We start from the raw sequence: 24,587 nt of genomic DNA on the forward strand, positions 1-24,587 counted from the left end.
GGCTAAAAACGAGGCAAATGTTTTACTGTACTGAAATGTAGAGTGACATTTAAGCATAAGCAGTTTGCTTACACGTTATCATAATGGTTTTGAAATAGTCATTTGCTGCAAATGAAAAGTATTTATGATAGTTAATCGATAATAATAATAGTAGTAATAAATAATAGTGCCTTATAGGGTTGTTGGGAGCATTAAAAGAGATGGCATGTGAACAAGGCTGGCAGCACGCCTGGCACCCAGTACAGGCAGTGTCACCATTACTCTTGAGAATGGTGACTCCATGACATTTCTCTGGCTGCTTCCCCCCCACCCCCGCCCCCTTGGCCCCACAATCTCGGCCTTGGTTGCCAAGGCTAGACTGTGTTAAACAGAGTTGTTCAGCCTCGTGATATGATTCCATCTTCTTTAACCCCAATTCCCAAGTGTGAGAGTGGGTGCCGCCAGGACCTGGGTGACCGGGTGCTGCTGGTGCTGAGTTGATCACACAGGAGGGATGCTGGTGCTGGGCACTGTGCTGTGCCCTGCCACCCAATAGTCAGAGGAGGCATCTCAGGGTCGAAGGGGGAGGAGGCACTGTGTGGAAAAGGCAGGAGACTTTGGGACCTGGAGGGAGCATAGGGAGTGAGGGAGCCTGGGTCCTGGGGTTGGTGGGGCTTGTGTACCTGGGGCAGTGGGAGCCCCAGGGCAGGGGGCATGAGGCTATCGGCAGGGTGTGATGGGCAGATTTGTGTTTTGTGGAGTTCCCTGCAGCTTCCTAGACATTTGGGATTCAGTTTTCTTGTTCCTCTCCTAGGCCATGATCCTAGTCCCTTCCAACTCAGTCCTGTGTATTTCCTTGGACCGAGGTACTTGAGAGGCAGAGAAGCTGAGGCCAAGGAGGGGAAGGCGCAGGCCCCGATGGCCGAGGGAGCCGGTAACTGAGCCAGGCCGGGACCCCGGAGTCCTGCCTGCCCTGGCCCTCTGCCCGACAGCTCAATTCTCCGGAACTCCCAGGAGCCTCCTGGCCTGGCCACCAGATAGATTCCTGCCTCTCAGGCCCCCTGCCCCCACGCCTTCCTCTGTCTCCTTTGTCTGGCGGGTGGGGAAGGAGGCCAGCCTCAAAGGGCCTTTGTGAGGCCTTGGGTGTGTGCGTGGTGGGGGAGACACTCGAGCTCTCTGCCTCCTGCTCACTCCACCCCCTTGCTGCCCTTGTCCTGCCCTCTTGCCAGCACCCTTTTAGATCTGTGGCTCTGGAAGGAGGCTGGCGAGGCATGGCTGGGGAAGGTTGGGTTTTGTGTGGTGAGAGGAGGAAACACCCCCCTGCCTGGACTCAGTATCTCCCTGCTGTGTGATCCTGGTGGAGTCACCTGCCCTCTCTGGGCCCCTTTCTTTCCTTGCCAATTCGAGAGTCCTGCCATGTTGCCCCCTCCCTCACGGCCTTCCTCACTGGGTTGTGGTGTCTGGTGCTTTCTGGACCCTGGAAGAGGAAGAGCAGAGCTGCCCCTGCCCTGCATGTGAAGGCGGGTGACAGACAGCTTGTGGTGATTGGTATTGACAGGGAGATGTCTGATTGCAGCCCAGGGGTGGCAGAGAGGGGTCAGTTCTGGGTTCGGGAGGCAGTTCAAAGCCAGGCCACATGGTGGGGTGGGGTAAGGAGGTGACAGTGCAGAGCAGGGTGTGATGGTGGGTGGATGTGGACGCAGTGCTTGCTGGGTGGTATGGGGCTCGTGTACAGGACGGGCCCTCACTCCGCTGTCAGGATGGGAGGGTTCTGGGTGTGGGGGGCAGCTGGTGGAGCAGGAAGTCAGCCCAGTTTGCCTCAGGTGGGTGGGGCGAGGCCAGCCCAGCAGGTGACCATTAACTCCCAGCTGCTTGGTCCTTGGCCAGTGAAATGGAACTTTGTCCTGAGGCAGCTGCGTTTCTATGGAGTCCTTCCTGGGGCCTGTGACCTGCCTGTTTATAAATAGAGCAAAAAGCTCTTTCCTGTCATGCCCTCGAGAAGGCCACCTTCATTTCCATCCCAACTTCAGCCCCTCTCATCAAATTGGTCAGTATCGTGGCCTCTCTGTTCTTGAGGCTCTCCTCCTGGGCCTCTCTCCCTGCTGGCCTCCCTTTGGCTTTCTCCCAAAATGGAATGACAAGGCTGGTTTTGAGCCAGATGGACTCGCCCCTACCTCACAGGAGGGTCTGCGGAGGCGTGACCTGGAACAAGCTGCAGCCCCCTGGCCTCAGTGGCTTCATCGGTGAATGGGGAGGCTAGCTCTTGCTGACCATCGTTTCTGGAGGTTGAAATGACTTGAGGTGTCTGTGGCGTCACCTATGGGAGGCAGATGACAGACCGGCTCACTCTCTTGCCCACCCACTCCCTGTGAGCCCTGTGGTGGGGACCTGGAGCTGGCCCTGCCTGGAGAGATTCATCTCTTGTGGACTGTGGGTGGGGCCAGGCCTCGTCCACCTCCTTCCCCACCCAGGGCACGGCACCTGCCCTAGGCCCACACCCTCCTCCTTCCTCTGGGTTCTTTGTTTTTCTGTTTTTCCAGTTTGGTAAATGCCTGCTGGCCTGAGAGATAAGAGAAGGAGGTTGTCAGCATGACTCAGGGACTCCTGACAGTGTGGATACATGAGGGGCTTCCTCCTCTCTCAAGCCCAGGCCTTGGCAGGGACCCCTTTGCATCTCTGTGGGGACAGGGTACCCACTGCCCTCCAGCAGGGGGTTCCCTTCTGGGCACATGCTCAGGTCGCCTTGCAGGCCGGGATTGCTGCGGGACGAGACAGGGAGCACGGGGTGGCCATTAGTCCCAAGAACCTGCCCTTTTTTCCTGTCTCTGGCAAAGGGATTGCCTTCTTTCTGGGCCTTTTGCCAGTGGGTGGTCGATTCCTGCCGTGGTCTTAGATTCCAGGAGGGAGGTGACGGACAAGCAGGATGGGAGAGGAGGGCAGACGGTGCCCTGGATCCACTGTCCTGCTGCATGCCTGTTTGTACACTGGGCCTGCAAACCTGAAATTCTTGTTGTGCTCCGGAGGGAGATAGTTCTGGGCTATGTCCTGTGTCTGGTGGAGCTGGTCTGACGGGCTGAGGGACTGAGGGGTGAGAGGTGATAGCAGGTGTAGAAGGCCGTGCCCCAGAGAGAGGTACGTGGAGCAGAAGAGCTGTCACCTCCCAGCCCTGGGGTGGGGCTTGGTCCAGGGCTCACAGCAGATAGATACTTGTCCGGCCCAATCCTGCATGCCACTTGGCCCTCCCTTGCTCCCAGGGGTCCAGCCCACAGCCTCACAGAACCTGCCAAGTCCTGCTCCCAACACTGGTAGTGGGCAGAGTCGGGCCTGGGCCCTGTGACGGGGGTGACCGTAATGTGGACAGAGGTGGAAGGGATCACAGGTGGCCAGGAGCCCAGGGGAGTCAGAGGTGGCATGTGTCTCAGTACTGTGGCTGGATCCCTCTTCAGGTGAAATTTGGCGTCCCCATTCTTTCTGGAGACCTCCCTCCCCACCGGCTCTCTCCAGGCCTGCTCTGTTGGCGTCATTACCTCCAGGCAGCCCCCTCTGATCTCTCCCTGGCTTCCTGCTGTCATAGCTGTGCTCACATGGAGGATCACAGTCAGGCTCTTCCTCCTCAAGGGCTGTGCCCTCAGGCTGGGAACTTCCCTGATTAGCTCTGTGCTCTGTGCCTACTCGATAGCCCAGGAAAGATGATGATGGAAGGACAAACGCAGGTCTTGAGATCCTGGCCCTAATGGTAGGTGAGGGTCTGGGCTGCCCCTGACTCCTCAGTCTTGTTGCTGTGTAGCGAACACCCCTAAGCTGGGCTGAGGACAGGTGCAGGGGGGTTGGAGGAAAGAAGGGTGACTTCATCACTTACAAGTCCTGGCCCACCTGGATGCTGTGGGGCTGACTGCCTGAATTTGAATCTCACTTCACCTCTTCCTCTGTGGCCCTGGGCAAATGTCTTAACCTCTCTGTGCCTTAACCTCTGTATGCCTTTCCTCATCTGTAAAGTGAGGAGGCCAACAGTACCCACCTCCCAGGGTGGTTTTGCACAGAGCTGGGCACACAGCACGTGCCCACTCTATGAGCTGTTCTTGTGACTGTTCCATTCAGGGTGTCCCTGGGTGGCTGCTGGACTCTGGGGTAGGCCCAGGTCCCACCAACCTCAGTGCTGGCAGACATTGTCTCTGCTGGCAGTGGCAATACGCCCCAGACTGCCACCTCCTCTCTGCTCAGTCTCTGGCTGGAGGCACCTGCATCCCCATGGGGCAGTGCCAAGTCTGGACCCTGGGACTCCTGACTCCTAAGCTCAGTTTCTCTTTGGGGGCCAGAGAAGTGTCTGGTGCTGGTGTCCTGTTCTACGTGGCAGGGCCAGGCTGGAATGGTCGGACCTGCCCCATAGGTCTGCCCTGAGAGGGCCTGCTCGGCAGGGAGGAGGAGAGCCGTAGTCAGGGAGCCCGGCAGACCCGGGTTCTATCCTATTGACCATGTGACCTTGGGTGTCACTGCCTCCTCCTGGGCCTCAGCATCCTCCTCTGTGGACCAGTGGACCTTCATGGGTCTCCAGCACCTTGGCTGGGAAGATCTGAAGGGGTGGGGTACTAGGGGGTCACCTCTGCGGGCCCTGGTGGTGGCTGCCTCTCCTCCCATGGTGGGGGTGCAGCTGGGGTTCTCCAGATACACAGCGCCCCTCCACTCCCGCCCTGCCTGTCCTTCTAGGGAGGCAGATGTCAAGTCATGGTTCTCTTTGGCTCCAGTGCTGGTCTGGGTGCTGGTCTGCGTGTGGGCCAGGGCCTGGGAGAGAAGATAAGGAGGGCGGGAGGGAGGGAGGCCGGCTTCTTCCCTTCCTACTTCCTGATAGCGCGAAGGCCTCTCAGTGTCTCCAGCCTCGCTGGGTTCCTGTGACCTGGGGCCATATTACTCAGACCTGGGGCACGCCACAGTCAGCTACGGCTACGGGAAGCCACCTTGTGGCTTGGCTCTGGGCCACACCCAAGTCCCATCTGGAGCCATTCATGCCCTCCCGGGAGCGATGGCCTTCGGTCTGGCCCCCTCCAACACTGGTTTTCCCAGGCACAGGTGGCAACAGGAGTCCCAGACGCCTTAGTGAGAGCCCACAGCCCTTTGCCATGGTTTCCCTGCTGAGTGCCCTGCTTCCATAATCTGAGTCCTTACACAGCCCTGCAGGGATAATGACCTGCCTCCCTGGCACAGGTAGGGACGGGGAGGCTGAGAGGGGTTGAGCCATTGGCCTGAAGTTGTACAGCCCATAAATGGGAAATGGGACTAATTCAAATTCCATCTTCCTGACTCTACTACCTTCTACTTGGTTGCCTGGGGTAGGACCTCAGGAGCTCTTTGTGGTGGGACCAGCTGATGGGGAGGCAGACCCAGCTGTGTGGGAGGTGGGTTGCTCAGCCTCTCTGGGCCTCAGTTTGCTCCTCTGTACAGTGGGCACAGTGCCCACCTGTCAGGATCCTGGTGAGGATGGCTCATGGCACCTGGAAGGCCTGTCTCAGTGCTTACCACCTTCCACCTCGGGGTGCAGCCTCCCTCTCAGCTCTGTGGATGTAGATGCTTCGGGACATGGGTGGACACATGCACACCTCCGGCAGAAGCCCGGACTAGAAAGGAGGAAAGGAGCTTCCCTTATGCCCAGTCCTATCCCCACTGTCCCCATGGGCCACACAAGAGGCACTCTGGGAGCTCTGCTCAGCCTTGCTTGCTGTGTGCCCCTCATGAGTCACTGCCCTTCTCTGAACCTTCATGGCTTATCTGTAAAATGGAACAACAACCCCACACACCTCAAGTGGGTCGAGGGTCCAATGAGACAGCCTGAGGATGTGCCTCCTCAGGGCCCAGCATGGTCAGCTCCCTGCTTCTCCCCTGCCTTTGCCACTCATTCATCACCTGTGACTGTTCTTTCTTTCCTCCCTGCCCCCTACCCCTTGTGACTGGGGACCCCTGAAGGGGGCTGGTGTGGGCACTGCGGGGCTGCTACTGCTGCTGGAGGTTGATGGGCACTGACCTTTTGCTGGTTGGGGAATACCACAGAGGGCAGGAGGAAGGGGGTGGCCCGGGGCCAGTCCCCCAAGCCCTTCCATAGCATCTGTTCATCATGGAAACTGTGGCAGAATGACTCTTCAGGGGAAGGGAGCGGGGCCCTCTGGCAGGCAGCACCTGGCAGGGAGCTGGGTTTGGAGAAACCGACTGGCCTCATGGGAGGTGGGCAGCCTGCAGGGGGAGAATCTGCACGCTGACAGTGAGGTTCCTCTCGGCTTCTCCGCAGGACATATGTGAGGACCCCCGCCTCTTTGTGGATGGCATTAGCTCCCATGACCTGCACCAGGGCCAAGTGGGCAACTGTTGGTTCGTGGCGGCCTGCTCTTCGCTCGCCTCCCGGGAGTCACTGTGGCAAAAGGTGAGTCCCGGTGGGACCCTCGCTGCTGGCCGGGGGCTGGAGGGTGCAGCCTGAACTTGCAGATATGGCTTTATGAACACCTGTGCAGGGGTGGGGGGGGGCGACACAAGGGCTCCCCGCACTGGCTGGGCAGCAGAATTGCTCCCCTCCCTGAGCTGCCAGTTTAGCATCTCCAGGGCTGGGTGCTGGGCATGTGCATAGCTCCCAAGGGGATTCTGATGTGTCCCCTCCTGAATACTGGGGACACACAGTATCCCTGGAGCCACTTGGCAGAAGAGGTACCTGTGACATGTGGAAGCTGCCTGAACCATGCAGTGTGAAGACACCATTAATTGGGGCTCAGGAGACCTGGCAGTACTTGCTGTATAGACTTAGCCAGGCCTTGTCCTTAGCTTGGCCTCAGTTTTATCACTTGTTCAGCGGAAGTGGCCCAGCCGGTTTTGTTTTGTTTCATGATTGGGGGTTCCCAGGGCTAATGTTCTGGACCAGCGCCAAGGCTTTAGGTTGGAAAGAACTGGTTCTGGTCGCAACACTCCGCCCTCCTGTGGCGACACCCGTGGTGCAGCCCTTTAATCCCACACAGAGCTCCCCTCCTGGGGAGGCGGGGAGGTTGGAGGAGAGGCCGGCCTGCTGGTCTCCAAAGAGTCATCTGTCAGGACTGCTGGGTTCCTGTGCTGGCAGATACCAGTCATTGTCCCCTGCTCTTCCCGTGACGAGCTAGCGGCAGGGTCTACAGACTCTGGGCATCTCAGCCTCATGGCTTAGGTTGAAGGCTCTGCCTCACTATTTGGTAGCTTTTATAATTCGCTCTGGTTACCCATCTGAAAAACCGGGGTAGGAGGGTAGCTCCCTCTCAGGGATTTTGTTAGGGTAAAACAAGACACTATTCTCGAAGGGCCTTGTGCAATGCAGAGCTCAGTGAATGGTGGCTGCATTACCGGTTAATGATAATTAATATTCATAGAACATAATGAGTATTCCCAGGCAAGCAGGAAGCATCCCTTAGCCATCAGAGGGAGCTGTGCCCTTAGCCGAGGCTGGAACTGTGCTAGGTGCCCTACTCTCCGGTCTTCTGAGCAGGGGTGTGACCTTTCAAAGCCACCCCAGGGTGAGTATCCCTGGGGTCTGGCTGCTGATGGTCCTGTGGGGACGTAGGTGCTGGAGGGCCCTCAGCAAAGATCACTGCTGTGGCCTGTAGACGGGGGTGGTTGTAGGCTGTCCAGGCTGGAAGGGCCTCAGAGAGCCGCACATGGGATCATTTCATTCATGGGCTTCGAGGGCCAGGGAGGGGTGGGGCCAGTGCTATTCTCTGGATGTGGGGGTGTCCTCGCCCCCCTGTCTCCAGGCTTCAGCCCCCTTCTCTGAGCCCAAAACAAGGTCCCCCTGTCTTTGTTCCCATCCCCAGCTAAGTCGGGGCTCTGTCTGGGGCAGACAGTGGCACACAGGAATCCTGTGGAGCTGGCCCTGTCCTTCCCACCCTTCCCCCATTTACCTGTGGTCTCTCTTTGTGAGGTGAGCTCCCCTTGGGCAAAGCTGGCCCAACTCTGTCTTCCCACTGAGCCCAGCAGGATCCTGGCACAGAGAAGGTTTAAGAAAGTTTCGAGGACAGAGCACCTCCCCAAATTGTTGGGCCCAGCTCCTGGCCAGTAGCGCCACCCTGGCCTGGCCCTCCTACCCTATGCCTCTTGGGGCCTTCAGTGGGGCCAGAGCCTGGCCCAGCATGTCCCCTCCTGGGGTTGGGCTCTCCCGTCATCTGTGGGAAGGAGCCCCTGCCTGCTGAGTGTCCTGTCCCAGGCCTGGCCTTAGGCAGTGCCCTGCTGCAGCTCCCCATCTGGTGAGTGGAAGAAGGGGTCCATGACCCGCCGGCAGGAGGACTGTCGCTGACGCAGTGGCAGATCTGGGTTTATTTGTCCCTGGGCTCAAGGATGTCCCTGCAGGATGTCAGGGCACCTGGTCTGACTGGTCTGGAAGTTTCAAGGGCCTGGAGGCTGATCTCCGGGAGCCTGGGTCCCCAGGAGGCCTGAGCAGAGCAAGTTACTCTTGGCTAATTGCACCCTGCCTCCCGGAGCTGCTGGGTTCTAGAAGGAGGTAGAATGCCCTGGGGAGCTTGTTACTGTGCCTCCTCTCCCTTCCTGTCCCTGCTGACTGGGCCCTATTTGTTGTCACCCCTCACTTAGGGCCTGTTGCCCTGCAGGGCCTCCCCTGCCCCGCCCTGTTTTCTCCACAGAGCAGGGGTGCTCAGCCTGAGCTGTGCCCCCGCCCACCCACCTCCGACCTTACTCCAGGGATGCTGAACCTCAGGATACTGGTGCATGGTGCCCTCGGCACACATACCCCCTCCTCCAGGAAGCCACCCCTTTCCCTCTAGTTCTTGATGCAGCCTGGGGTTGATGGGCATAGGATTTGAAACCAGCCAGATCTAGGTTTGATTCTGGCCCAGGCCCCTTGTTGTGTGACACTGGGCAGGTTGGGTTCCTTCTCCTGGCCGTGGTGTAGACCTGACTTCTGATCCCCAGAGCTGTAGGAGGATGAACGGAGCCTGTGGTCGGGGAGGGCAAGCCTGTGGCATTTAGTGGCAATAGACTTGTGTCAAATCCCTCTCCCGCCCCACCTCTGTGTTCCCCACCTGTTTCTCTGTTCTACCAGACATCTCTTGGCGTGGGCACCTGCCTCCTGTGGGACCCCTGGTAGGCCATTAGGGTCTCCCCATCCTGACTGTGCCTTCTCTGAGGGCGGGACCGTGGACTTCAGGTGACTGAGTTTTGTGGACCAGAAATCAGGACGTGACAGTGAGGTGGAGCATTCACCATCAGGCCTGGCCGGCCCAAGCCAGACCCGAGGGCCACTGTGCGCTCACCTGCCGCCGAGGCAGATCCCTGCTCCGAGCCCTGGGCGCCCCGGCCGAGCACAGGAGGGGAGCAGAGCGGAAGTGAGTGCCAGGCTGTCTGAGAGGCAGTGTTGGGGGTGGCTGGGCCTGGGGGGGCACCCGGTGGCAGGGCTCAGGCTCTTTCTCTTTTTTTTTTTTTTTTAACTATTTTTTTAAAATTGGAGTTCGCTTTGCCAACATATAGCATAACACCCAGTGCTCATCCCGTCAAGTGCCCCCCTCAGTGCGTGCCATCCAGTCACCCCGTCCCCCTGCCCGCCTCCCCTTCCACCACCCCTTGGTCATTTCCCAGAGTTAGGTGTCTCATGCTCTGTCACCAGTTTCATTTAAGATGGTTCCTGTCTGTTAGCTACAGAGCAGTGCATTCTGCCCCAGCCCTGAGCACCAGCTGTGCGTGGCACCATTCCAGACACCGGGGACCCACGATGGGGACGATACTATGTCACGTCAGGCTTTCTTTAGCTGGAAACAACCAGTGTTACGGTGTGCTCTAGCACACCTTTCTAGACTGTTTTTCCAGTTGGGGCTAAAGAGGCGTTTGCTTTGCGTTTCAGTACAGTGTTGCAATCACATATGCAAGTTTGGGACCTGCTCTTCTCTATTCATTCCTACGCCAGGCTTTAGTGGGTCTTCCCAAAGTGTCCAGTGGCCAAGAGGAGAGCTGTGGGTGGCAGTGGGCCCAGCCCCTCCTGCAGCCTCCTGCCCCCTCGGGCCTCTCCTGCCCTGCCTACCTGAGCCCCAGGCCCTGGGTGACGTCCACCCTCAGCCTCCTCCTGCAGGTTGGCAATGGCCCACGCTGAACCCAGGCTCTCCCCAGGGTCATACAGCCCCTGGATGTCCCCATGGGTAGAAACCGAATGCCTCCCCAAGTGTCCTGTGGATCCAGAGATGGGGCAGGTGTTCTCGCTTCCCTTTGGGCTGCTTCTGGACCACACCCTCTACTTGGAGACCCCCACGGGCTCATGCCATTGGCTTCCCATGATGTCCCCCCCCAGTCCACTTTATTGCCACCCCCTGTGAACTCGCTCCCACCCAGGCACCAGGGGCTTGGCCCCTCCAACTGCCCTGCCTTTTCCACCCCTGGTGCAGCTGTATCCCAGGGATGACCATGCCCCTGTGGCTGACATCCTCCCCTCATCATCCTGGCCTCTGTTCCTGTTTGGGTCTCCATTAGCCTTTACCATCAGCTGCCTCGGCCTCCTGCTTCCATGGTGGCCACAGCCTGCGCCTACATCTGCCTTTCCTGCAGTCGTTCCACTGTAAGACCAGTTTCCCTGACCTCACCTTCCAGGGGTCTCCCTTATCCTGCACTTTTTTTTAAATAAAGATTTTATGTATTTATTTGGGAGAGAGAGAGGGGGAGAGAAGCTTGAACAGGGAGTGTGGCAGAGGTAGAGGAGAAGCAGGCTCCCCACTGAGCAGGGAGCCCGATGTAGGGCTCCATCTCAGGATCCTGAGATCATGACCTGAGCCAAAGGCAGACACTCAACCAACTGAGCCACCCAGGTGCCCCCTCATCCTGTGCTTTGACATACACCTGCCTCTTGCATTCATTCAACAGGCATCTTCTGAGGGCCTCCTATATGGCAAGCTCTGTTCTAATGCTGAGTTAATTTTTTTTTAAATTTTATTTATTTATTCATAGAGACACACAGACACACAGAGAGGCAGAGACACAGGCAGAGGGAGAAGCAGGCTCCATGCAGGGAGCCTGACGCGGGACTCGATCCAGGGTCTCCAGGATCACGCCCTGGGCTGCAGGCGGCACTAAACCGCTGCGCCACCAGGGCTGCCCTAATGCTGAGTTAATTTAACAGTAATTCCTCAGCCATGTTCTCCTCTCCTCTGCCCCTGCAGCTACAAAGTGAAAGGTTCTGGGAGGGTCAGGCAGCTTGACATCTCTAATCCTCTTGAATGCCCTTGGGGGATTGCCATGAGTGACCCCCCAGAACTGACCTCAGTCAGGACTTGAGGTGTAACCTTCACAGGACGGGATGCTCTGTTCCCATTGGTGACCCCCCCTGAGGTAGCCCAAGATCCCACTGACTGATTTAGCCTCCATCTAACAGTTGACTGTGCTTGTGGTCCACTAGACCCTTCAGATCGTTTTCAGTTGTTACGCTTTGACCTGTGCCTCTGTCCTCTTTTCTGTGTGTGGCGTGTCATGGCAGCTTCATCTCCCACTCCCAGATACACTCAGATAGTTCAGCTCTTCCACTGACTCCCCTTCTGCTGCCCCGGGCAGCTTCCCCTCTTCACAAACAAGCCCTTCCGTGGTAGTCAGGCAGTCAGGTAGTCAGGGCGGTTACCACAGCAGTTGACATCAGCAGAGTGTCCCCGAGGAGCCTGTCACCCTCCTGCCCGCCTGCAGTGCCTCCGTTGCTGCCAGTCGGAGGAGTAGAGAGGAGGCATTTGGGGCCTCCCACCCCCTTCTTGAGGACTGGGCAGGGCTGGGGAGAGCCGGTGGCCAGGAAGGGAGGGGCCAGGAAGGCGGGGCGTCCTTGGTGGCCTCTCGCCCCGTGGCCAGGCCCTGGCACACACACCGGGCTGCAGGCAGCGGCGCAGCAGCACCTGGGCATGGCGGAGGACGGGCCGAAGCAGCCGCAGCTCAGCATGCCCCTGGTCCTGGACCACGACCTGACCAAGCAGATGCGGCTGCGCGTGGAGAGCCTGAAGCAGCGCGGGGAGAAGCGCCAGGACGGGGAGAAGCTGCTGCGGCCGGCCGAGGCCGTGTACCGCCTGGACTTCGTCCAGCAGCAGAAGCTGCAGTTCGAGCGCTGGGACGTGGAGCTGGACAAGCCAGGCAAGGTCACCATCACAGGCACCTCGCAGAACTGGACGCCCGACCTCACCAACCTCATGACGCGCCAGCTGCTGGACCCCGCTGCCATCTTCTGGCGCAAGGAGGACGCCGAGGCCATGGATTGGAACGAGGCCGATGCCCTGGAGTTCGGGGAGCGCCTGTCCGACCTGGCCAAGATCCGCAAGGTCATGTACTTCCTCATCACCTTCGGCGAGGGCCTGGAGCCTGCTAACCTCAAGGCGTCTGTGGTCTTTAACCAGCTCTGATGGCAGGTGCTCGCTGCCGCCCCCTCCCCGTGCCCGCCCGCCTCGTCCCCTGCCCCAGCGCCCTGTTCCTCCAGGTGTGTGTGTGTGTGTGTGTGTGTGTGTGTGTGTGGACATCCTTCAAGCTGCTGGCCTGTACTCAGCTTGCCCGGGACCCCCCGAGCCTCCATCCTTCTTCTCCTCCTTTCCTCGGTGCTGGCGCTCCTGCTCACGGGAGGGATGTGCAGAGGCCCTGTAGTCTAGAAGCTGCTTCTGCTGGAGACCGTGGAGCCCTGGTCGAAGCTCATATGGGAAGATGAAGGAGCCAGGGGCATCGGCCTTCTCTCTGCTTGTCCAGAGATAGACTCAAAGAGACCAAGAGAGACAGACACAGAGAAAGAGACATTCAAAGCACCAGCCATTGGGTTTCCTCCGGAGACAGAGATACGGACAACAGAGCAGCCTCCTGGGGAGTCCACAAATAGGCATTTACTGCCCTCCTGGCCACAGCGCCCTTTGCTGAAGTCTTGAGGTGAACAGTGAGCCTGAGAACCCAGGAAGGCTCTGCTCCCGGCCGGGCCTGGAGTGGCCCCATGGTGCCCCAGGGGCCTCAGGACTTCAGGCAGCCACAGGGGTTGAATCGGGCAGTGGGGAGTGGCTGGCAGGCTGGAGGCTGTGCTTGCCAACTCTTGCTCTGAGAATGATTTCAGGAGGAAGAAGTGACAGAGAGGAAGGAACATGTAAACAGTTACATAGAGATGTATCTCTCTATACGTGTGCATATATATTGACAGAGAGCCCTGTGTTCATGCGGCTGTTCTAGAGTCTGTACCTGCCCCGTGAGCAAGTCTGATTTTAAATGATCTATTATGTAGCTGCCCGGCTGGTTCATGGGTGACCCTAAGTAGGGGCTTGGTCAGGATGGCCTTGGGGAGGAGGTCCTCCTGAGCTGAGAGCCTTTGAAGTTCATACAGCGAAACAGGGAAGAGCATAGTGAAGGGGTTTCCCTCTGCCTGGGGAAAGCTGGGTAGAGGGATCCAGAGCCCTGGAGCTGGAGACAGTAGATTCCTTGGGGCCTCAGGTGTCCCTGCTGGGATGTCAGGTTTTTCCAGCGCCTGAAGGCACAGGCCAGGTGAGTCTCTTTTGATGGGAGGAGGAGGGCCCTGACCTGCCTGGCATGAGCTTCAGGAAGTGCCCCCAACACCCCGTCTTTAGGCCAGCCCTGTTGCTTTTGTCAGGAAGAGGCCCAGGACATTCTCCTCGCAAAGCAGAGCCATTGAGGGCCGCAGGCTCCTGTGAACAGACATGCTGAGAGACAGAGGGTGGGGGCTATCCCCAGGGGCTGGAGCTGCTGGGGGGGTGAGCCCCCACCCTGAAGGCATGAGAACAGGAGTGGGCTGCTGGAGTCGAGATTTTTTAGGTGGGGATTGGCTGTGGTCCTTTCTGACTCTCAGCTCTGGGGCCTGTTTCTGGGATGGGCTTGAGGTCCCAGTGTTGCCTGCCTACCTTCTCTGCTGACAATGAGGGGAGCCCAGACCCCTGGAGTTGGACCGGCCCTTCGCCTCTCTACTAGACCTCTCCCTGTGGCTCTGGGGACCCTCTTGGTGCAGACTGCCTGTATCTCCACCCTGCGCCACCACATCTACCCCATGCATTGCGTCTTCCCAATAAAACCTCTGTGCCCCCGCCTCGTGGTGTGCAGTCTCTCACTGTGAGCCACCCTTGCTCCTTCAGGAGTTTTCTCTAATCCCCTCGGAGCCCTGAGCATACCCCTCCTGGGCCTTCTCCTGCATCCCTGCCCCCCTGGCTGCTTTCAAAGATGAGGCCTGGAGCAGTCAAGACAGGCTCATGGTCCAGATATCAGGATGGAGTTTAGTTTGTTTGTTTGTTTGTTTATTTATTTATTTAGATTTTATTTATTTATTCATGAGAGAGAGGCAGAGGGAGAAGCAGGCTCCATTCAGGGAGCCTGACGTGGGACTCGATCCTGGGACTATGGGATCATGCCCTGAGCCGAAGGCAAAGGCTCAACCACTGAGCCACCCCGGCGTCCTCCAGGATGGAGTTTAGAACCAGGTCTCTTAACATCCAATCTGGGTACTAACACCCCTGACAGTTTTTTCCCCAGTGGCCCCCAGACCAGCCTGTGTATGGAGTGTGGAGCCATGCCCGAGGCCACAGGGAGATGCCATCTGGTCCTCCGCAGGTGGAGCCCCAAGGGGAAGGGTGAGGAGGTACTGCAGTCTCAGGTCTCCCTCCCTTGTAGGGTGGCTGGGCAGGAGGTGGATGGGACAGGGGAGTGGAGGGGTGAGGTAAGGCTAGGCCTATACCCGGGTTTCTCTTAGCTTCTGTCACCAACTTAATGCACGTCCTAGGGCAGCCCCAGCCCCGTAGACCAGGCAAGACTGATGTTGCCACATCACCTTCGTGCCCCACTAGACTCTTCTTAGAGCTCTTTCCCCTTGTCATCCCTCTGGAGCTCACTCAGTTTTTGGACAGAGGATGAGGCTATCTGCCTAAGGTGTGGAGTGTGGAAGGACCAAAGGAGTGGGGGGGCGGGAACCAGGCTTTGGATCTGTGGCCCCCTGGGATGAGCAGGGGCAGTGTCCCACCTGTCCTGAGGGCCCAGGCCCGAGTAAGGCCAGCTTTTTCCTGGTGACCAAGATCAGGTCCTACTTCAAGGGCCATGCTTGGGGTTTTGCTTGGGAATGACCCTTGTTTTGAAATGCTCCGTGCAGCCAGGTCTCACGTCCCCAGCCTGCACCCCAGAGCCCTCCCCAGAGTGCTGCGGCCACCTCGTTTCCCTTCCCTAAGCCCTGCCCTTCCAGCCACAGCCTCCATCCAGTCCTGAAGATGCCTATGGAAGGGGTGGGGGTAACAGAGCCCAGCCCTTCCACCCCTGCTCTCCAGCCCAGACTGGGCCAGGAGGAGTGCAGGGAGTGGGAAAGGAGGACCATTTTCCATGGAACCTACAAGAAACCAGAGTGAAGAGACCTGTCATCTTCTGAGCTTCTGCCTCCGATGGAGGCAGCATGTGTGGTGGTGAGGGGCCTGCCACTGACCACCCATGTGGCCCAGGGCAGCCTCTCTGAGCCTGTTGGCAGGGGCTAATGATGGTGCCTCCCACAGGGCCCGTGAGAAGTTACGCGAGTTAACATTAGTGAAGCACTCAAAGCCTCAGCACCCTCTCCATTTGCTCGTTGTGACTCTCCCAGTTACCTCAGATACATGGTCTTACTTTCAGTTATTCTGAGAGGAACCTACTCACAGACTAGAAGCACAGGATTCAGAGCGGGGAGTGAGCTGCCTGAGGTAGCACAGCAGCCCAGTGCTTCTGGAACAGGCAGTGTCAGGGGCCAGGCCTGGCTCTGGTTGGAGAGTGGAGGAGAGGGCATGGCTTCTCCTCTGCCATCATCACCAGGCTCAAAATGGCCTAGCTAAGGGGATCTTTAGCCCTCATGGTGTAACTGGGGTGCCCAACAGCGGGGGTCCTGCTGCAGGGGTCTCTGAGCATCTGGCTGTGCCCTGTGAGCAGGAATCCCCAGGCCCCTGCAGGTGCGTCATGTCCTGCTCTCTGAGTGGTGAGCGATGGGGCTCTGTTCTCTTGAGGGTGCGTGGAGTAGGGGTGGGGGGACCAGGCTTCCTGGCCTCTTCCCGTTGTAGCATCTGAAACCCAGGAATTTGAAGTTCTTGGAATCAGAAGCTAAGAACTGAAAACTTCATGTGCTTGGAACCAGGGACTCTAGCTTGGGGACTCACCTCACCTCCGGGGTAATGCAGGAAAGCGCCCCCCTGCAGCCCTTCAGCCCCCAGCCCTGCTGGCCTTTTGCAGAAATGCTTCCAGCTGGCCCTCTGGTGTCCCAGGCAGAAATCTGTGGAAAGCTCCTTCCCTGACCCACACCTACACACACTGACATGTACACGATTCCCATGTGCATACACACACTGATGCTCATACACATGCATGTTGTGCACACCCACAGACACTGACATTCATGCACTTTCACACTTACATGAGTGTGTCCCACTGGCTCAGAGTCCCAGGAGGATTTGAGCTGGGAGCTCTCCAGGCACCGGGGCCCCCAGTGGCCCCCCAGAGCCTGAGGTTTCTGGGCTGATTCTGCAGTGGGTGCCTGGGGCCTCTAAATCCCACACAGTCCTGGCTTTGCTGTGGGCTCAGCCCGAGTGTGTCGACTGTTCAGGCCTCTCCTCTCCCATCTGCAGGGGGCAATTGTTGAGGCTTCTCCTGGGGAGGGAGGCTGACCAGGTCACCTGAGCTCCCTGCCAGCCCCAGGGTTTGCAGACTGTTGCGTGAGGGCACACACGGGTACTACGTTCCGCAGCGGGGATGACCCCTGACACGTGCACAGCCGTCCACAGCTAGGGCAGCACCCCGAGGCCACGGTCCATCCTGGCCTCAGCGGCCCCGAGCAGGGGGAGGCAGATGGCCATGCTGAGGCTCAGAGTGGCGGCCTGGTCAGAAGTTAGGTCCGGGCCATGCAGTGTGGTTGGCCATGTGTCCAGTGGTGGGGACAAGGTCGCCAGCCGGATGGGGCCCCGCGGCGGCTGGCACTTGAAGACTTTCCTTCCAGAAAGACTTGGCCGTGGGTGGAGCCGGCCTCCCTGTGCTGGGGGGGATCTGAGTGTGAGCGGGGGCTCAGCCCCTCCCTCCAGGAGCTCCCCTCAGTGATCAGGGAAAGAGCCTGGGGAGGGACTGCCCCCGGGAGGAGAGCCCTGCAAGCTGCTGCTCCCCTCGCCCTGGAGGGACGAGGAAGGGGACTGTACCCGCTAGGGAGCCACACGTGCAGAGCCGAGGTGGCCTAAAGTGTCAGGGCGGAAGGTTTGCGTGGGGCCTGAGGTGGGAGGCCGTGTCGGAGGGTGAGGAGGGTGAGGCGGAGACAGTCCAGAGCCCCAGCTGTGAATGCCAGGCTGGTGGCTGTGGGGAGCTGGTGGCTGTGGGGAGCTGGTGGCTGCGGGGAGGTGCCTCAACTGGAGACTGGATGGGAGGAGAGAGATGGCTTAAGGCCATCCCTCCGCAGCGACTCAGCGACCGAGGCCAATCTGGTTTTCTCATATCCCCCACTATGCCCTCCAGCAACATGTCATTTCATCTGTAAATATTTCTGGACACATCTCTGGATAATAAGCAGCCATCAAAACCAAAAGGAAACAAAAAACAAAATTCTATAACCGGAATCCTATAACATATCTAAAATCGTTTCACATTTCACAGTAGTTCCCCTATAGCATCATATCCAATAAGAGTTCTGGTTTCCAATTTCTGCCATAAAAGTGTGTATGTTTTATAGTTTGTTTGAAGGTCCACAATTTGAATAGTTAGTTTCCTTTCACTGTTTGTTTCCTTGGGATTTCTTTGCTGAAGACACCCGTCCGTCCCTTGGTGTTTCCAATGATCTGGATTTTGTTGGCTTGGCTTTCATGGCTTGTTCGTGAGTTCTCTGTACCACGCATTTCCTGTAAGCTCGGACTTACCTCCAGAGGCTTCCTAAGGTTCAGATACAAATTTTTTGGCATGACTGCTTCATAGGAGACATTGTGTACTTCTCTCACTGGGTGCATGATATCTGGTCGTCTTTCTTTTTTGTGATGTTAGAAGCCATCTATGACCGTTGGTAAATCCATTATTTGTCGATGGTCATAAAATACCGAGAGTCTGATATGCTGGTCTCTTCCTCATATCTTAGCTGCAGCTCATCTCCAGATACAAACCTCCCTTCATCTGCTATTGGTTACCCGCTGGTACAGTTTGTAAAGAAAAGGCAGGATAAATCCTGATTCTTTCTCTTAATTTTCCAGTTTTATTTTTTTTATTTTTTTTAAATTTTCCAGTTTTAAAAAAATGAGTTGAATCCCAGCTGTCCTCCAGTAGTGACTGATTGTTTTTTTAAGTATTGTTGTGGTCTCATAGATTGGAATATATTTGATGTGTTGCCATCCTTTGCAGTAATTATCCTTACAGATGCTGAGCTTAGCCCATCTTTGCCCAGCAGGAGCCTCTTTGGGTTGGTTCTGGAATCCTTCGATGTGGCCCGAGGGTCTGTGGTTGCCTCTTTGCTTCCTGGTATGACTGGATGTAGTGTGGGAAGGTTTGAGTTTGTGTGCCTGTGTGAGCAGGCACACAAACTGTCCTGGACAGTGTCATCCTCACCTAGTACCCTGCTGGCAGCAGAGGAGTTGTGGGGTAAGAAGCTGGCCATGCTGGGCCCTCCAACCACGATGTAGGAGGGAAAATTGAGGCCCATCGGGATCCCTGACTCAGGATCTCCAGGCCCTAGAGCCTCATTAGCTGCTTCCTGAGCCACAGAGGGTGTCGGGCCACACCCTGGGTTTGGCTAATGATCCTCCTGCATCCCCAGCAGTACCTCCTAGGGCCCTATCAGGGCTCTTCTTCCTCCCTGCCCAGTCCCCATGCAATCCAGAGCTTTCAGAGCAGGAAGGAGCGGAGGAGGGTGCGCTGGCCAGCCCAGTGTGCTGAGCTCGGACTCCCTATCTCTCTGTGCCCTTGGGCAGCTCCCCATTCCTAAACTTTCCCATCTGTGCAGTGGGCATGTTAACCCACCCTACATGTGCCCTGTTTCTGATACAGCCTTTTCTCTAAAAGCAAAGTGGCAGAGGGTGCTAGGGGCTGGGGCTTTAGAAAGCCAGCCCGGGGGTTTTAGAAAGGTCACTGAAAGTGGACCAGCCAGTGTCAGCCCTTGCTGGGTTCCAGATGCTGTGCTGGGCCCTGAAGCCCTGTGTGTGAATCCAGCAGCTTCCCAGGATTGCCCTGAAAGGCAGTGCTAAGGGGCGGGGGCAGGGGCAGGAGCGTCTGTGCCCGGCCCCGGGCAGGCCTCTGCTGCTGGCAGCATGGCCCCTCTCTCAGTGGTTAGCATTTTCATTTTCTTGGTCTCTAGTGTCTCACTGGGATCATTTGTCTTTGCTGACATCCTTGTTGATGGTAAGAGGTATGTAAACAAAAGCCTTCTTAATGAGTGTGGTGTTTGGGGAATGGCTTTTGGCTGAAGTATCTGTGCTCGGGCTGGTCTGGGCCTTGGGATTTACGCCTCCTGATGCATCTCTGGCTTCTCAGCCTGGATGCCTGGGTGCACATCCTCATACCTGAGGGTGGTTTTCTCCCTGAGGGAGCTGCCTGTGGCCCCACCAGGTTCAGCCCCACTTGGTCCCATGTTGGGAAGGGCCAGCAAGTCACTCTGACTCTAGAGTGAGGGGCTTTCCCTTCTCTGCCCCCGCCTCCTGTTGCCCAGGTTCTCCTCGTCTGCTTGGGGGATGCCTGCAGCCAGTTCTCAGGACACCTGCTAGGAGGCTGTTGCTTGCCCTCTCTGAGCTTTAGGATTTTTTTTAGCTATAGAGGAGGGATGGATTATAGTAATCTATGCATGGGGTTATTGTGTGAATTAAACTGAGATAAACTGTGGCAGTCACAGGCGTGGCACCTGGTGCGTCTGAGGTGCTCTAATAATACTGTTAGAGACGCAATCAATGCCTATGAATTTTAACACCTGTTTGTCAAGCTCTGTCTCTGGGCCAGGCCCCAGATTAGGTACTGGGTGTAGAGCAGTGACCAGGCCTGAGGAATCCCTGCCCTCAGAGAGCTAACATTCCAGGGATAATAACAGAATTGAACACAGTGACACACACTTGTTTAATTATAATTGTGGTAATGGTCCCTGAGGAGAAGTGCCAGGGGACATGAGTTGGACAGACATGGGTCCTGGCCTAGTCTGAAGGGTCAAGGAGGGCTTCCAGGAGGAGGAGGCATATCCTAAAGGGCAAATGAGAATCAGCTGGGTGAAGAGGCAAAGAGCAGGTCCAAAGTTCCTGAGCAGAGAAAGAGCCTGGAGCAAGGAGCAGGGGGTGAGGGGGCTAGAAAAGCCAGCTTGGGAGCTGGTGGCAGGGAGGCACACATTAAAGGTTTGGGCCTCACTTCCCAGGGAAGTGACATGGTGTGCTGCTCTGTGGGGTGAGGGTACATGTGGGGCTGACGCTATTACAGCATTCTGGGGTGAGGAGATGGGGGCTGGGCCAGGCTGGTGCCAGGGGACAGACCGGAGATGGATTTTAGCAGAATGTAGGAGATCAGATTGGCCTGTTAGGATGGAGAGAGGGGTAGGGAAGGGGCCAGTGTGGCTGCCCCGAAGTCAGATGGGAAATGGGAGGAATGTGATGTATTTCTGAGGGGGAAGGATGCAGAGGGAAGCCTGAGGAAGGGAGCAGGAAGCTCCCAGAATCTTAGAGTGACAGCTGTCAGGAGCCTGAGCCTAACTGCCACAGAGAAGGGAAACTGAGGCCCAGAGATGAGAAGCGTTCGCTCCAGTTCCACGCTCGTTCATGGCAGAGATGAGGATTGAACCCAGTATTCCTTTCCATTCTGAGTCCCTCGAGGCATGCGCCCCCATTTCCTCAGGAAGCCAGCTGTGACCCGCCTTGTGTTCCTGTCCTGTTCCCCTCCCCATCCAGGTCATCCCAGACTGGAAGGAGCAGGAGTGGGACCCCGAGAAACCCAATGCCTATGCAGGCATCTTCCACTTCCACTTCTGGCGCTTTGGGGAGTGGGTGGATGTGGTCATTGACGACCGGCTGCCCACAGTCAACAACCAGCTCATCTACTGCCACTCCAGCTCCCGCAACGAGTTCTGGTGTGCCCTGGTGGAGAAGGCCTATGCCAAGTAGGTGCTGGCAGTGGGCCGGCGGGTGGGTGGCCAGACTGGGAGGCTCGGCTTATGGGCTCCGCATGGGTGCTCCTCTAGCCAGGGCTCCTGGCACAGAGGGGGGGGCTGCCACAAAGTCAAGCAGTGTGCTCAGCGCCTGGGAACCCAGGGCCTGGCCAGCTGAGCCGACACTGGGCAGGCGGAGACCTGGACTGAAGTTCTGGTACCTGGTGTCCAGCCCCTCAAACCAACCCACGTAGGGAGGAAGAGTTTGTCCTTGTTCTACCTGAGAGGGCAGAGCCGGCACTCACATTCGGGTCGGTGGTATTTTCCCACAGATCTGAGCTGCCAAGCCCTCCCTGGTGGCCTTGCTGGGGACGTGGCATCTCAGAGTCTGGGCGGGTGGTGGAGGGTGGGCCCTCCCTGCCCGTTGGGCTCCCCCCTTCTTTCACTTATCCATCCGTTCTACATCCCCACCAACTCCCCTCCCGCTGTCTGTCAGGCCCTGGGTCCCCAGCACAGGCATGAGCAAAGGTTTGCTGAGCCAGCTGTGGAGGGCTTTGGGGCAGAGTGACCTGCTCAGGCCCCTGCGGGTCAGGGGCAGGCCTGGCGCAGGAGGGCCAGTGGGGTCAGAGACCAGCTCTGTGGAACCTCTCCCTTGTTCCTCCCCCCAGGCCCATCTGTGGGTCTCCTCGGACTGCTCTGTGTGTGTGTGTGTGTGTGTGTGTGTGTGTGTGTGTGTGCGCGCGCGCGTGCATGAAAGGGAAAGACCAATTAACTTCCAACATCAAAAACAAATGTAAGACAACTGGACGAAAGCAGATCTCGCCCCCTGGTGGTGACTGAGTGTCCCTTGTCCCACAGGCCCCTCTTCCAGGAGAGCCACTTGGTAGCCTCTTTGGCATTGATCTCTAGGGATCGGCCTATTCCAGCTAGATCATATAAGCGGACTTGTACAATATCTACCCTTTCATGCCTGGCTTCTTTCACGTAGCATAATGTTTTCAGGACTCATTTATGTTGTAGCATGTGTCCGTGTGTCCTTCCTGTCTAGAGCTGTACGGAATTCCATTGCATGGATATGCCACGTTTTGTTTCTCCATTCATCTGTCAAGGGACTTGGGTTGTTTCCCCCTCGGGCTACTGCGAATGTACTGCTGTGAGCATTGGTGTGCAAGTATCCGTTCGGGGTCTCTGCTCTCCGTTCTTTGGAATATACACCTAGGAGTGGATTGGTGGAGCTTAAGGCAGTTCTGTGTTTAAACTTTTGAGTGACCACCAGACTGTCTTCCACAGCAGCTGTGCCATTTATCCTTGCTTCCTTTTTCATTTATTTACTTTTAAAATTGTAAAATGGGTGGTGCCTGGGCGGCTCAGTTGGTTGAGCATCTACCTTTGGCTCAGGTCATGATCCCAGGGTCCTGGGATCGAGCCCCGTATTGGGCTTCCTGCTCAGCGGGGAGCCTGCTTCTCCCTCTGCCTGCTGCTCCCCCTGTTTGTGCACTTGTGCGTTCTCTCTCTGACAACTAAATGAAATCTTAAAAAATAAAATAAAATAAAATGAATGCATATCTGTTATAGCAAATCCAGAAAATGTAGAAATCCCAGGCAGAAGGTAATAAAGGCGCCTGTCGCCTGTACTCCTGTGTAGTCTTCCAGGCCTCTCCACTCCTCTTCTCTGTTTGGGGCCACCTGAGTTAACCAGGCTTCCCCCCTTCAGGAACCTTCGCTGCCCTCCCCTCCGAGGCCCCAGCCCCCACTCCTGTCTCCCTCCCTGTGCTGCCTCTGTTCTCTTCACACCCTCCCCACCACATGCAACTCTTTTAACGTCTTTGGTGGCTCTTTTTGCTTGTAGTTTCTTGCAAAACCCACGTTGCTGTTTTGTGGGAGACTGCAAGAGACAGATCAGGCATGGATTTTCAGCTTATGTAATCTGTTTTGTTATCTATCCCATTCTGCTGTTCACATTCACATTCAGCACTGCCTTTAAGACCCCAGCCGTTTCCCTAACATTTATAGAAGAAGCCACTGTTGTACCTTTAACACCTGGTGTGTTGCACATAGTAGACAATGGTTTTTGTATTTTGTTTTTTTAAATTAATTTATTTTTTTTTAGTAATCTTTACACCCAATGCAGGACTCGAACTCATGACCCTGAGATCAAGAGTCCCAGGCTCTACCGACTGAGCCAGCCAACCGTGCTTAATGTTTTTTATTTTTGTATTAGTTTAGTATTTATTTATTTATTTAAGATTTTATTTATTTATTTGTGAGAGAAAGAGAGAGCACAAGTGGGGGTGGGGGCAGCAGATGGAGAGGGAGAAGCAGACTCCCCACTGAGCAGGGAGCCTGAGGTGAGACTCGATCCCTGCGATCACTACCTGAGCCAAAGGCAGATGCTCAACCAACTGAGCCACCCAGGTGCCCCTATTTTGTATTTATTTTTAGTGTATTTATTTAATTTTAATTTTTTAAAAAGATTTTATTTATTTATTTGAGAGAGAGTGTGTATGTGCACCCGCACAGGTGGAGGGAGGGGCAGATGGAGAGGGAGAAGCATCACTGCCCACTAAGCAGGGAGCCTGAGGTGGGGCTCAATGCCAGGACCCTGGGATCACTACCTGAGCTGAAAGTAGATGCTTAACCAACTGAACCACCCAGGTGCCCTACTTTTTACTTATTTTTTTTTAAGATTTTATTTATTCATGAGAGACACAGAGAGAGAGAGGCAGAGACACAGGCAGAGGGAGAAGCAGGCTCCATGCAGGGAACCCAATGTGGGACTTGATCCCAGGACTCCAGGACTTACCCCTGGGCTGAAGGCAGATGCTCAACTGCTGAGCCATCCAGGCATCCCTGTACTTATTTTTATTGTATTTATTTATTTTATTGTAATTTTAAAAAGATTTTAAGTATTTATTTGAGAGAGAGTGCACATACCCACACAGGCGAGGGGAGGGGCAGAGGGAGAGGGAGCAGCAGACTCCCTGCTGTGCAGGGAACCTGACATGTGGCTCCATCCCAGGACCCTGGGATCATGACCTGAGCTGAAGGCAGACACTTAACCAACTGAGTCATCCAGGCACTCCACTTAATGTTTTTTAAATGTATTATTGCATACATTTTATTTTATTATTATTTTTAAAGATCCACTTATTTATCCTGAGAGAAAGAGAGAGCGTGTGCTGGGGCAGAGGGGGAGGGAGAGAATCTTCAAGCAGACTCCCTGCTGAGTGCGGAGCCTAACACTGGGCATGATCTCACAACCCTAAGATCATGAAACCGAGTCAGATGCTCAACCAGCTGAGCCACCCAGGTGCCCCTGCATACACTTCAGACATCATTGGAATCCAGGTGTATTGTTTTTTCAAACGTACCGAGTGAACACTAGTGTTTTCTGCCTTAAGCGTTCCTTTACAAGGCTTCATCCAGGGGCTGCCTCACGTCCCAGAGCACAGAGGCAGCATTAGTTTCTCAAGCCAATTCCCTGTTGTTAGACATTTAGGTGATTTCTGGGTTTACATTGTTATAAACAACGTGAATTATTTATAGTTGATATTTCAAAAACTACACGAGCTTTTGATGCTTTTGAGAAGCATTG

General features: G+C 56.2%; 2 protein-coding genes across 3 annotated transcripts in view; both read left to right on the forward strand.

Moving 5' to 3' along the window:
* CAPN5 (calpain 5) overlaps positions 1-24,587 on the forward strand; it is a 49,968-nt gene that overhangs the window by 15,813 nt on the left and 9,568 nt on the right. Inside the window, exons 3-4 of one of the 2 annotated variants that reach the window (XM_055320723.1) lie at positions 6,254-6,385; positions 20,796-21,004. In XM_055320723.1, coding sequence (XP_055176698.1) covers positions 6,254-6,385; positions 20,796-21,004 — 341 coding nt within the window. The remainder of the gene's footprint in view (positions 1-6,253; positions 6,386-20,795; positions 21,005-24,587) is intronic. The other variant, XM_055320724.1, reaches the window with a different exon arrangement.
* On the forward strand, positions 11,815-14,005 carry OMP (olfactory marker protein). Its single transcript, XM_055320725.1, has one exon. The coding sequence runs from the start codon at positions 11,850-11,852 to the stop codon at positions 12,339-12,341; it is 492 nt and encodes a 163-aa protein (XP_055176700.1). The 5' UTR covers positions 11,815-11,849; the 3' UTR covers positions 12,342-14,005.

The sequence above is a fragment of the Nyctereutes procyonoides genome, unplaced genomic scaffold (genome assembly GCF_905146905.1).
Source record: "Nyctereutes procyonoides isolate TBG_1078 unplaced genomic scaffold, NYPRO_anot_genome, whole genome shotgun sequence".
NCBI classification, from domain to species: Eukaryota; Metazoa; Chordata; class Mammalia; order Carnivora; family Canidae; genus Nyctereutes; species Nyctereutes procyonoides.